Below are 14,841 nucleotides of genomic sequence, written 5' to 3'. Positions count from 1 at the left end.
AATAGCCCCCCCCCCCCACCATCAGAAGTTGAGTCCCCCACTCTCCCTTACATCACAGTGCACCCCCCTTTCCTTATGCTACTGCTGGGAAGAAGCTGGATGCATTGCTTGAAAGCAGAAAGTTTGTCTGGAAGAGGACCAGAGGAGGGCTGGAGCTCTCCGGCAGCTGCAGAAGTGGTGCAAGGGCCACATGAAATGGCCTGGAGGGCCGGATTCAGCCCGCGGGCCTTGTATTCGACACCTGTGCATTAGGGTGTGCAGCACAAAGCTCAAACACATGTTCATGTGTATGTGTATATTTACTGACGGTGTCATTAGAGCATTGGACGGTGTCAGTAGGGTAGTGGATGGTGTCAGTAGTTTTTATTTTTATTATTTTATTGTGTATTATTTTTTAACATTTTATGTGTTTATTTTTTTTATTTTTTTACAATTTTTGAAAATAGGGGGAATGTGTGGCACATGGGGTGATTAGGGTGTGCCCTGGCACACCCTGTGTGCACTCATATGATAAGCTAGATATATTATCACTTGATGTGTACTGGTCCCGTACTTATATAATATTATATATATATATATATATATATATATATATATATATATATATATATATATATATATATATATATATAAATAATAAATATATGTAGATATATATATTTATGCATATATATATTACACATAGATATAGCAACAGGTATAGTAGGCATTCAAAGGACTTGCACAGATGAACAAGGAATATGATAATGACTTTACTGCACCAACGTTTCGGTGAGTCACAGCCCACCTTTCCCGAAGGGACTGTGACTCCCCAAAATGTCAGCGCAGAGGCACATTTAGTGTCTCCTATACCTGCTGCTACATTATTTGTTTTGTGTGGAGCAAAAGTGCACTATGGATGGAGGAGGTGGACCTTTATTCATCCACTGTCCTCCATTCATAGATTGCTTTTCATTCATGGAAGCTACTGGATATTGTGGCTTCTATCAATAGAGGAGGGGGGCAGAAAGGGCGGGCATAGTCAGCACTCTTGATGAGTGCCTGTGATAGGTCCCTCAGCTGTAATAATCCCAGGGCACCGGAAGATTATGTTTGTGGGGCATGGGGGAGGCAGAGGACAGAGAACTCCTCCTCTCCCCTTAGGCGACCCCCTCCCTCTAGGCGATCTCCTGGGACACGAGATAGGTCCCAGATCATCGCCTGTACACTCCTAGAGTGCAGCCGTGAAGCCAAAGCGGCCGGGTGCCCACAGTGTGAATGGAGGCGCTGGCGGAGGGGGGGGGGGAGAGGAGCGACGCTCCGGGCGGCCGCATCGCTGGACAGTGGAGCAGGTAAGTGTCTGTTTATTAAAAGTCAGCAGCTACACTTTTTGTAGCTGCTGACTTTTAATAAACATAAAAAGACTGGAATTCCGCTTTAAAGTCCCAGCCCAACGTGACTTCAGCATGACTTGCATGCAACTTCTTTAAAAGAAGTCAATGGAAGTCGTACCAAAGTCAGACCAGAAGTAGTGCAGGAACTTTTTTTAAGTCGGATCGACTCAAGGCACATCGATTAGAACGGTCCCATTGCATTGAATGGGGTCTGACTTCTGATGTGACAAGTGCTCCAAAGTCGGAGCGATTGTTGCATCAGTGTGAACTGGGCCTAAGAGATGCACTGATGATTGGTACATCTGTTATTATTTATATTTAGGGAAAAATGCCTGATAAAGGGAATGACGTATCCTTGAAAATGTAACATGGACTTGTATTTAGTCAGCCCATTAAAATGATAAGCTACATATTCACTTTCCTGCTTGTATCTATTGCTACAAGGGTTGTCCCGATACCACTTTTTTTAAGACCGAGTACAAGTACCGATACTTTTTTTTCAAGTACTCACCGATACCGAATACTGATACTTTTTTTTAATCTCATGTGACAGCGGCACATGTGTCAGTATGTTTTTTTTTTTTTTTTTTTTTTTATCTTTAACAATTCTTTTTTAATTTTTTACATTTTTTTTAATTTCTTTTTTTTTATTTATAATGCTTTCTTTTTTTAAGGGGGGGGGGGGGGGTGGACCGTGTCAGTGTGTTTTTTCTTTAATTTTTTTATTTTCTACAATCATTTTTTTTATTCTTTATTTTTTTTTATTTTTTTCAGCCCTGTTGGGGGGGGGGCTTTGGTGAGATATCAGGGGTCTTAACAGACCTCTGACATCTTCCCTTTGAGACAGGGAAAGGGACTAGGGACACATGTTCCCCAGTCCCTTTCTCAGCAGCATCAGCTGCACTGAAAATGAAAGGAGAGAAGACAGCGTCTTCTCTTCATTCATAAACTGAAACATTTGTAAACACAGGTTACAATGTTTCAGTTATGTGAATGGACAGAGTCAGTGGTCACTGATTCTGTCCATTCGGAGCAGTAAGGAGACGGATTTACTGGCTCCTCCCCCGCTCTCCATCCTGACATTTCCAGGGGGTGGAGGAGGAGCACGGAAGGGGAGAGAAACACAGCGGGATACACGGCAGCATACACGGGATACACAATGGGATGCATGCATTTGTCAAATCACATGTAAAAAAACGGCGGCAATTGCTGATAATGGCACCTTCCGAAACAGTGTGATGCCGCATTTGAGGCGCCGATTCCCAAAAGTAATTTCTGTACTACTTTTGGCGACTTCGGGGTGCGATTTGTATAGACATCTGTGCAGCAACCTGCACAGATGTCTCTGAAATCGCCCCCGAAGTTGAACTGACAGGCTGGTATGAAATTGTGCGAGTTCAGCTGAACTCGCAATATTTCAATCCCTCTGTCAGTGTGAACCTAAGCTCATAGATTTATCTAGATTACAAAAGCAGCTGCACAGAATTATTATTTGGCAGGTAAAACCATTCCTGATATGAATGTACAATACAGTTTATAGTTACGGTATATCGATACGTAAATTGAACCACTATATAAGTACCAATAATAAATACATTTTTACTCTTCATGTTATTCTAGTGTGTACTTACAGCTCGCCTGGAATTTGGTATTAATGTTCTCTACTTACTTGTTTTGGGCATTGCCAAAATCTCCAAATGGATCACCAGCTCTTCCTCCATCCCCAGTAAAGATGTATAGGTATCCATCGATTCCAAATAGTATTTGTCCTCCATTGTGGTTGGATGCGGGTTCTGTCACTTCTAGGATTATTCTGAAAGTACAGACAAATGATAGGATGTGGTCATTATGTAATGTACAGAATGTACACTAGTATGTATGAATACTGAACTATTTGCTGTCCCTCTACTACCTCTGAAAGCACGAAAGAAGAAATGGAATGGTGGAGTGCATGGCTAATGCCCCGTACACACGATCGGATTTTCTGTCGGAAAAACCTTGGATGGTTTTTCCGACAGAATTCCACTCAAGCTTGGCTTGCATGCACACGGTCACACAAAAGTTCTCTGAACTTTGGACCCTCAAGAACGTGGTGATGTACAACACTGCGACGAGCCGAGAAAATTAAGTTCAATGCTTCCGAGTATGCGTCAAATTATTTCCGAGCATGCGTCGGAATTTTGCTGGCAGAAATTCCGACAGCAAAAATCCGATTGAGCATACACACGGTCAGAAATTTCCGTTCAAAAGCTCACATCGAACTTTTGCTGTCGGAATTTCCAATTGTGTGTACGGGGCATAAGGCCCATGTACATGGAGTTCAAGCAAGAAAAGCTTATATTTACAAATCAAAATGTCCCTTTATTGAATGTTGCGATTGAACAAGGTTAAGAAAATCCTGGACAGGCCACTCTACAAAAGTGCACATTATTCACCGCACATTATGGCTTGGAGGAAAGTGGCTAAGGAAACAACACAGTCATAATGAACAACAGAATAAGGTCTCTTGGACTGAAGGGTCATTCACTTTTTATAAATGTAATTTTCAACAATGGGTTCAGGAGAGAAACGATCAACTACCTTCACCACCATGAATCTGTCCAATCTGCTGCCTGCAATACTGGGTACATGGCATTTGAAGCTTCAGTGCTGAGTACATTTAATGCCTTCTATCTTGTCTGCAGTAAAGAGTACTTGGCATTTTATGCCATCTATGCCTCCTACAGTATTTGGTACATTGTATTCTATGTCTTTTATGCTGCCAGCAGTACTGAGTACATGATACTCTGCGTTTTCTATGCTGCCTGCAGTATTTAGTACATGCAATTCTGACCATTCTATACTGCCGATATAATGGTGTAGCACCCTCCTAGGTAGGTACTTGGGATTAGGTAAATTTAGTTTTGGTTCACTGTATCCAGGGAAGCTGCATTTAATTGATGGGCATGCAATCAATGTTGCTGTGTTTGATTGTTCTGGTCTGTTCTGTATTTCAGTGGCTGCAGGATTGACTGCTTCCCCTTGGTTGTCCTGAATTGTTCTGGAAGTTAGTGGGCAGGAGTCTAATCAGCAACTAAATATTTATGCAGCCCTGGCCAATCCCCAGTGAGAGGGGCCCAGATGGTGACTGGGAGTCTGTATAAATACTCAGACTTAGAGCAGCCAGGTGTTTTTCCCTGAGGAGGAGATCACAGCCTAGGGGGACTGTTAGCCCCCTAGGCCATTCTGCCATGTGCCTGCTGAGAGTTGCTGAAGCTGAGGGAGGGACTGTCATCTAAAGGATCCAGTCTGGTACCACGGGGTAAAAGTGTGTAGAGCATGGGTCTTCAAACTACGGCCCTTCAGTTGTTCAGGAACTACAATTCCCATCATGCCTAGTCATGTCTGTGAATGTCAGTGTGTTACAATGCCTCATGGGATGTGAGGCAACCAATTTTCCAAGGACAATAGTGAGTACAGACCGGTGAGAGAGATCCTAGGTACTGTGTACTGTGGCCAACATTCTTATGCTAAAATCATCATTAAAATGGGACATTGTGTCTGGTGTCCTCAAGAGCTCAGTCTATTTAATCCTCATGCCTCATACACACGTACGGGATTCCTGGCGGTAAAAAGTCAGCTTTGGCTGGGAATCCCGGCTGTGTGTATGCTCCATCACAGTTTTTCCCATAGAAAAACTTCTGGAAAAAAGACCGCCGGGAATCCCGGTGGGAAAATGAGAATATTAAAATGTTCTCTTTTTTTCCCCAGTTTTCCTGTCTGGAAAACTGCGATGGAGCATACACACGGCCGGGATTCACGGCCAAAAGCTCTCACCGCAGTTTTCCTGCTGGAAAAAAACGGTCGTGTGTACGAGGCTTTAGTGAAAGGACTTTGCTCAGACTGTCCAGAGAGGAAGAGTAATCTCCTCAGGTTGCCAATACAAAGCTCAGTCCATAAAATAAGGACTTGGCTCACAGTTCTACAAGAGAAAGTTCAGTGTCCTCAAATCATTGCTATGGTTTACTGGAGTATCCTACCCATTACCTTTTCAAGTTCTTATTAAAGCACCAGAAAAAAATGGGGCCCCTGGGCTTACAGATGGCCACCACACTAAGGAGGCAGTGCAGAGGCGGGGCAGCTAAAATCTTGGGATTTTCAAATCAAAAGCATGTCGGTTTCGGACATATCAGGGACAGATCTAAAAAAAACATCGATTTTTACATACTGTCCCTGGTTTTACTGAGCCTGGCGACCCTGATGGGGCCCCCTAGTGGCATGGGGCCCTCGGGCAGTGCCCGAGTGACTCAATGGTCAGTCCGCCCCTGCCTAGAGCTAAAGAGTGATTTGAGTTGTGTGTATGGCTGCAAAAAAACTACTGGGAAAAAGGATCCTGGAAATTTACTTGGCAGCTTCTACATGGGTAGCATTACAATGGGATACCGGGCGGCATATTGAAATGTGCAAAGCATCCCAAGGAGGGTACATGCATTTCTATATTCACCCAGCACTCTGTTTACAGTCAGCTGAGGCCATATTTATCCTTCAAACTATAATTTCTATTCCTTCAAACTATCACTTGCCTACTGCAAGCAGACTGTTAGCCACAAACTACATAGAATATCCAACTGGACCATTACATTGAAAACCGTGTAGCCACATTCCTCTTCTCAGGAATGCCTGCCGCAGTATAATCAGAAACTTTATAAAAAGTGAACCCCCTATATTTAAAGCTCTTTACAGCGCTATCCCACTGGTTTATAAAGGTTATTATTAATACACTGAACATTTTGAATTGTCTGCAGAAAATGATCTACTATAGCTAGAATATTCATAGTAATACAGTATACATAGCGTTGGGAATCAGTTTCCTCCCTTCACCCTCAGGTTTCTGTGTTGGCGGATGGAAGAAAGTCAAAACTTGCCACAGTCTGGCACATCTATGTTACATCTCATATTCCATAGTCATCTGTTACCTTAATCACGTCACATTCTCTGCCTCTCTGGCCTGCATTCCAGCCAGTTTTCCATGATCTCCACTCTACACATTTATTGGGGACAGCAATTAAAATGGTCCTGTACCTGTAGTTTTAAAATATTCCTCTTAAATAAAATGTTAAATTCTTAATATTTAAAGCATGTAAGGCAGACGTAATCATTACCTTATTAATGTAAACTGTTCCTGAGAGAAATTTGGGTGCTGCTATTGCTGAACTCCAGAAAATTCCATTTGCCTGGCTGTATTACTGAAAATCTGGTTTCAATACTTTTCAAGTTACTGACCCAATACAAATATGTAGGTAAGGAAAGTCAGAGTGAAGTCACTTATCTGTGTAATTGTTCTGAGTACTTACTTAAAGACCTGAAGCAAAAAGGGTGACCATTAAAACCAGGCAAATAGAATTTGCAGAGTGGGAAGTCATCAATCGCAGCCTCTAAGTCTAAGGCCCCATACACACGATAGAATCCATCCGCAGATAAATCCCAGCAAATGGGTTTCTGCGGATAGATCCTATGGTGTGTACACGCCAGCGGATCTGTTTCCGCGGAGAAATCTCCTCTGGGATGGATTCCAGCAGATCGGATATTTGCTGACATGCACAACAAATCCATCTGCTGGAATCCATTCCAACGGATGGATCCGCTCGTCTGTACAGACTTACCGGATCCATCCGTCCAAAGGGATTCCCCGCACGCGTCGTAATGATTTGACGCCGCGTCATAATCGCGGCGACACGTCATCGCCAGAGGATTTCCGCGCGGATTTCAATGCGATGGTGTGTACACTCCATCGCATAGAAATCTGCGGAAATCTTTGAGAGGATTTATCCGTGGAAACGGTCCGCTGGACCGCATCCGCGGATAAATTCTCTCGTGTGTATGGGGCCTAAGGCTCCATTCACATCTAGGCGGACGAAATAGCGGCGTTTTGTACCGCGATTAGCGGCGACAAAACGCCGGTATTGTCCGCCTAGATGTGCCCCAGATTGACCCCCTCTATGGAGATGCTTCCCATCTCCTAGCCGAACGCCGAAAGACGCCTGAAAAAAAGGTCCGGGACCTTTTTTCAGGCGGCAGGCGTCAGGCGTCCGGCGTGGAGATGTGAACCATCTCCATAGAGGGAAATGTGTTTCCAGCCCTCTGGCGGCAGCGGCATAGCGCTACAGGCGTAAAAACGCCTAGATGTGAATGGGGGCTAAAGCCTGGTAGATCATAAGCTCAATAATGGCATGCAATGCCAAGCTGCGGTTTCCAAAGCGAGCAAAGTCCTTTCTTGTGTGAAGAGAGGTATGGACTCCAGAGAGAGAGATATATGATTTTATAATCATTCGTAAAACCTCATCTGGAATATGCAGTTCAGTTTTGGGCACCAGTTCTCAAAAAGGATATTAGGGAACTGGAGAAAGTGCAGAGAAGGGCAACTAAACTGATAAGAGGCATGGAGGAGCTCAGCTATGAGGAAAGATTAGAGAAACTGAATTTATTCACTCTTGAGAAGAGGAGAATAAGGGGGGATAGGATCAACATGTATAAATATATAAGGGGTCCATATAGTGAACTTGGTGTTGAATTATTCACTTTACAGTCATCACAAAAGACAAGGGGCACTCTTTACATCTAGAGGAAAAAAGATTTCATCTCCAAATACGGTTTCTTCACAGTAAGAGCTGTGAAAATGTGGAACAGACTCCCTCCAAAGGTGGTTTTGGCCAGCTCAGTAGATTGCTTTAAGAAAGACCTGGATACTTTCCTAAATGTACACAATATAACTGAGTACTGACATTTATAGGTAAAGTTGATCCAGGGAAAATCCGATAGGCTCTCGGGGGATCAGGAAGGAATTTTTTCCCCTGCTGTAACAAATTGGATCATGCTCTGCTGGGGTTTTTTTGCCTTCCTCTGGATCAACTGTGGGTATAGAATTGGGTATATGGGATTGTACAATATTTTATTTTTATTTATTTTTATGGTTGAACTGGATGGACTTGTGTCTTTTTTCAACCTGATTAACTATGTAATTATGGTACACCTGTGTTGCATGAAAAACAATATGACAGCTCTGGTTGGAGACGCTATACTAACCATGCAAGTTTAGTTCAGCAATCTCCCCCACTGAGCTGTTGTGTTCTCACAACACTGTCCAAACACTCCAATCAGCACTCTCAGCCATTGGCAGAGAGCGCTGATTGGGATCGGGAGACGGTCAGCTGCTGGTTTTCCAGCATTTGCGCCCGACAGAAGCCCACTGTCTCTTGATATTTGGCCCGTGTGTACTCCACTTTCTGAATGGTCCCGCTGTCTTCTGGGACCTGTGTGTGTCTCCCAGAAGGCAGCGGGGGGGGGGGGGTGCCGTAAATTACGTAGGTCGCCACAGCGCCCTTACATGGAAGTGGGAGCGAGTACCGGTTTTTGACAGGTATCCACTCTCCCCTGAAAGGTGCCAAATGTGGCACCGGGGAGGGGGGGGGGGGGGGCTGTTAAGCAAAGTTTTCACTTTTGGGTAGAACTCAGTTTTAAGGCGCCTTTTACATGGATGGCTGTTTTGCCGCAGCTAAAAGCATGTAAATGTTCTGTGAAATTGAAGGCTCCAGGCACTGCGATTAGCTGCATTTGTACATTGCGATTACATGCGGCCACATTTAGCTGCGGTAGTCATTCCCATAGCAAACCTTTTTATTTATTTTTTATTATGATGTGCTTCCTGTTCTTTTTTTTTTTATCACGATTCTATCCGCAGTTGACACAAAAGACTGCGATTACCTGAGGTTATGTGCATATAGCTGCGCTAAATCACACCTGGACGCAGCAATCAATTCTATTTTTCCTATTCGCACCAAACCGCATGTAACAAAATCGCAGCTAAACGCTGTGTGTGAATGGGGCCATAGAAAAGCATTGTGTGCTTTTAGCTGCGGTAGAAAACTAGAAAATCCGCAGCTAAAAGCACCATTCTATCCGTCCGTGTGAAAGGGGCCGACCATAAACGGAGCAAATTTCTTCCCTGCAACCACGGGTTACAGGAAATAAATTTGCTTGACTCCACCGTTCAACACAGACAGTATTGATGCGGGAATCCCTCCTGCCAGGTCATTGTCTTCTCCCGGCGTGCGCTCTGGGGGGGGTGAGGTGACACACGGGGGAGGCTGTCCTCACTAGGAGAAGACAGTGATTATTGTTAGCAGCCGCTTGAGATAATTGTAAGTGAATCCGGCAGTCTGGTTATACCCAAGTTGGAACATTTAGCCTTTCCATTAATGGTTCCAATCTTGGCTGGTTCAGCAGGAACCGTGTATGGCCGTCCTAAGGAATGGTCGACTGTAAGGCTTTTTCTTTTTAAAAAATTAAGCACATTAACGCCCCTTCAAAATGTTAAGTGCATCAAATCCCACTATTGTTTTTTGATAAAGCAACTCTAGCTGGGGGTAGAGCCATGCAACCAGGTGGGACAACCTCCCTATAAATCAGCGGTAGAGCCATGCAATCAGAGGAAACACCCCTATGTGAATCAGAGCTAGAGCTGTGCACTCAGGAGGGACACCCTCTCTGAGAATCGGAGCTGGAGCCATACAACTGGGAAGGACATCTCCTCTGTGAATCAGAGCTAGAGCCAGAGCTTTTTTGTCAGAAAATAGGTGCAGGAACTCAACCACGACCCTGTTCAGATTTCAAAAACAGTAGGAGGGTCTTAAAGGGGCATTAAATACCAGGATTGCATTACATACAGAGTGCAGAGTTCAGGGGGGTCACACACAGAATGAAGAGCTGTCAGACTTCTGTGTTTACAAGTGATTGTGGTGAGCAGACACCAAAGGGTCTGAGCCAGAGGTGGTGGAACTGAGTTCCCCCAAGTTCCCCCTGAAAAAAAGCCCTGGCTAGAGCTGTGCACCCAGCAGGGGTACTTCCTCTGTGAATGTAGCTGTCAATCAGCAAATAGCGCATTCGTCTGCTGCACATAGACTGCTAGACATTATAGTGTTTACATTTTTTATTTTTTTAAAGAAGCTTCAGTTGGGCTTTAAATAAACAGCCGATTCGAGTTTGTGGTGGAGGAACTTGACTGACCTCAACCCAACATAAGTGCCTGACTTCACAAATGCGCTTCTGAAAGAATGGTCAAACATCCCCATAGACAAACTCCTAAACCTTGTGGACGGCCTTTTCCAGAAGAGTTGAAGCTGTTAGGCCCCGTACACACGTCCGAGAAACTCGACGGGCAAAACACATCGTTTTGCTCGTCGAGTTCCTTGTGAAGCCGCCGAGGATCTCGGCGAGCCAACTTTTCCTATTGACTAACGAGGAAATAGAGAACATATTCTCTTTTTGGCCCGACGAGATCCTCGTCGGTTTCCTTGGCGAAAAAGTGTACACACGACCGGTTTTCTCGGCAAAATACGTCTCCCATCGAGTTTCTGGCTGAATTCTGCCGAGAAAACCAGTCGTGTGTACGGGGCCTCATAGCTGCAAAGGGTGGGCCAACTCAAGATATTGAACCCTACGGACTAAGACTGGGATACCATTAATGTGCGTGTAAAGGCAGGTATCACAATACTTTTGACAATAGTGTATATATAACTGGAAGCGGTATTTGGTCATGGGCCATTTATATCTGCTAATGACGAGAGTCTAGTCTATCACTTTACCTGTTATTTTTCAAACTGGGTCATGGATTCTACCTTTCTTGAAAGATTAGCAGAATGATACTACTTTGTATACAACGTCATTGTGGATTATATATAAATGGCTGGTCCTTTGTCTCATGGAAACCATGCAGTATAATCAGGGCTTTTTTTCAGGGGGAACTTGGGGGAACTCAGTTCCACCACCTCTGGCTCAGACACTTTGGTGCCTGCTCACCACAATCACTTGTAAACACAGAAGTCTGGTTTCTGTGTTTACAAGTGACAGCTTTGTAACCCCCTGAACTCTGCACTCTGTATGTAATGCAATTCTGGTATTTAATGCCCCTTTAAGACCCTTCTACTGTTTGTGAAATCTGAACGGGTCGTGGTTGAGTTCCTGCACCTATTTTCTGAGAAAAAAAGCTCCGAGTATAATTGTTATAATGCTTACATATTAGGTCCTGTGTGGAGTATTTTGTGTACTGTACACAGTTTACAAGGCACAGAGATTTCTGAGCACAGAATTCAGAAGAACACTGTGTGTACGTGCTGAACTCCTAGTCCAGACCCCTTCCTGCATGCTATAGTCAGACTCCCGTCCTCACCACAAAGTATATATTCTATCTTGCCAGACAATTAATATGGAAACCGTTTCGTCACATCGCTGCTCTCAGATTACCTTTTCAAATAAATCAGACTGCACTGCGCATTTACCAAATACCGGATGAGATAAAGGCAAACTTTTTCTGACAATCTGTTAATCCTCAGCTGCCAGGGTTGCATGCTATGCTCCAGTATGTATAATACTACAAAACAAAAAAAAGGACTCAAGCTTGTTCCTGAAAAGCTAAAAGCTGATGGCAATATCGTGTTTCCCCTACTAAAAAGACCCTAGGGCTTGTTTTTTTCGGGGGATGTCTTGTTAGTATCAGTATTTTTACATAATTTGAATCCCCCAAAAAACACTTTTACGATTATGTAGTCCGTTTTGTGGGAGGACTGTGCTGCTGTAGGGTTGTAGGGTGCTGTGTTCCTCCTTTTGTGGCTGTTTTATGAGCAGTACCTTTTTACTGCTGCCCTCTGCGATCATGTAACCTGCCTGAGCTCTTCTTTTCGGCTCCGAGATTCCTGCAGAGGAGAGGAGACCTTGGGCGGGTCAGCGGCGGCTGTGGAAGGGGTATTTTGGATGATCATTGCAGGGAGGGACATACTGCACCTAATGCAGTTTGAAAAAGCAGATATATATATATTTTTTATTAACTTTACTAGGGCTTATTTTCGGGTAGAGCATATATTGCAGCCTTCCTCAATAATCACGCTAGGTCTTATTTTCGGGGAACCACGGGATTTAGGCAGAGTTTTTTTTTTCCAGCAGAAGCTCGGTGGCACACAGCTTCGGCACCTCTAGCACTGAATGTACAACTTGTGTTGGCAAGGGGTCTTAGGGTATGTATTGTTGCTGGTGGGGATCTTCTGTTTTGTGGTGGCTTATATTACTGTGGGGTACTACTGTTCGGGGGGGGGGGGGGTTAATTTTTTCTGCCTGCTGGGGTGGTCTATTGTTGCTGGTGGGTGATCGGTTATTGCTGGGGTATCTATTGTTATTGTTGGGGGGGGTCTATTGTTGGTGGCAAGAATCTGTTGTTGCTGGGGGAGAAAATGTTTTGTTGCTGGGGGGGGGGGGATCTATTGTTGCTGACTGCATGGGATCTATTTTACTCCCTTTCTTGTAATTATTAACATATTCCATTCAAATTACTTAGCATTATAAATGATACTGTACTTGTTTCTGTAGTCTCTAAAGGGGGTTATACTGGGGAGTGGGTAGGGTTTGGAGACAACACACAGTGTTTAGAAGTTGGCAGCGGAGACAAGGGGTGCCTTATAGGGGGAGAACCTGCACTTATTCTCCGTTCATAGAATGAAGCCCTGTACACACAGGCGAGAATCCCGTCGGGAAAAAAATATAGTTTTTCTCGACGGGATTCTTGTCAAGCTTGACGGGATTCTTGTCTAGCTTTCCTTGCATACACACTGTCAAGCCAAAATCTTGTCGTTCTAAAAACGCAGTGACGTACAACGGCAGTATAAAGGGGAAGTTCCATTCAAATGGCGCCACCCTTTGGACTGCTTTTGCTGATCCTCGTGTTAGTAAAAGTTTGATGAGAGACGATTTGCGCTTTTCAGTCTTCGTGCTTTTCAGTCCGTTACAGCGTGATGAATCTGCTATCTCCATTACGAATGCTAGTTTTACCAGAAGGAGCGCTCCTGTCTCATACTTGATTCTGAGCATGCACGTTTTTTTTAAGCATACACACGACCGGTTTTCTCGTCGTAAAACAGTCCGTCAAAAATCACAACGAGAAAATTGAGAATCCTTCATTATACAATTTTCTTGTTCAATTTCCTTTAGATTTACCTTCGACTATGTAGTGCAAGGGAATTCCTAATTGCATACAAATTGAAAATATTTAGGTTTGACCTCATATTATAATGTATGGCCAGCCTTGCAGTACCTATTCTCAGGGCACTCGGGCAGGCAACACTCCTCAGTGGCCAGCTTCAGGGGAGAGGAGAGAGAGCCAACAACCACAGGCTTGCTATGGGACATCCATTGTTGGATGTCCCTCCTCTCCCCTGAAGCCAGCCACTGGGAGCGGATAATGTGACTGGACCAGACCACCCTAAGAATAGGCAAGTATATGCATCTTCTTCTACAGGGTAGTTAGTATAGGTATTAGAAGGGGAGCGGGAGCCGTTTTAAAGGGTCACTAAAGGGAAAACATTTTTTTAGCTGAAATGACTGTTTACAGGGTATAGAGACATAATAGTTAACGGATTCCTTTTAAAAATGATTAAAAATAGATAAAAAACAATCATATAATGTACCTACAGTTTAGTTTAGTTTTTGCTGTTGTTTCCTGGTGTACAGAGAGCCAAAAGAGGGCAGTGAAGGTTTTGCAAAACGAAACTGGATTGGTGCTGAGGGGTTTTAGACACACCTCCTTGATTAGTCACCACAGTGAGACATCTCCCAGTACTGTGGTGATCAGGAAACAGACAACCAGGAAGTGTCCAGAACAGAGAGGAATTACAGCAACATCAAAGCAAAAAACGAACAATGAGGACATAAAACCAGGACTGCAGTAAGGTAAAGGAAGCTATTTAGCTAAAAAAAAAAAAATCCTTTAGTGACCCTTTAAGCTTCAGTTAGTTCTAGCCTGGAATTCCACTTTAAGCTTACCATAAACGTTACAATCTGACTGAACAATCTTTGTACAACCAACTTTAGATTTACCAAAACGATGTAATATGAGGACCTACCTATTCTATTCAATCTATTTCGGTTCATTTAGACAGTGCAAAGAAATTTAAGCGTCCAACGGGTTTTTCTTACTTTCGCATCACGTTAAAAACACTTGCCAGACGCACCCTTTGTGTTGGCTTTCTATTGTATGAATTTTTCTGTTATCATATTGGCAAGTAAAACTTTCTAAATGCATTTTAAATATACTTTATATGCCACAGAGGTTTTTGATGTGCATTTGCAGAGCGTTTACATTGACATCAATAGTAGCATTTGGGGAGTTGTAAAGCTTGGAAAAATGACACGTCGGTTCGATTCTGATGTAATGCCATACATGGCTTGAATGTCAGCCAATTCCTGCTGAACTGGCCAAAATTCAAGCCATGTGTGGCCCTGGCAGCAAGCTTTGATCTAAAAAAAAATGAAGGACCTAGCAAAAAAATTCTGGGCCAAAAGGTGATTGCAACCAATCAGATGCTTTGCTATCTCAAGTAGTCAAGTTAAACAGTGACTACAGCCAATCAGATGCTTGGCTATCTCAGATATTCTGTCAGCCACGAGT

General features: G+C 43.7%; 1 protein-coding gene across 1 annotated transcript in view; it reads right to left on the bottom strand.

Annotated features, from left to right (window-relative positions):
* Positions 1-14,841, bottom strand: part of LOC120913536 (HHIP-like protein 1) — a 52,725-nt gene that overhangs the window by 20,973 nt on the left and 16,911 nt on the right. Inside the window, exon 3 of the mRNA XM_040323523.1 lies at positions 3,043-3,186. Coding sequence (XP_040179457.1) covers positions 3,043-3,186 — 144 coding nt within the window. The remainder of the gene's footprint in view (positions 1-3,042; positions 3,187-14,841) is intronic.

This window comes from Rana temporaria, chromosome 9, assembly GCF_905171775.1.
Source record: "Rana temporaria chromosome 9, aRanTem1.1, whole genome shotgun sequence".
Lineage (NCBI taxonomy): Eukaryota > Metazoa > Chordata > Amphibia > Anura > Ranidae > Rana > Rana temporaria.
The sequence above is the reverse complement of the archived record's forward strand: the minus strand, read 5'-3'. Positions and strand labels throughout refer to the sequence as shown.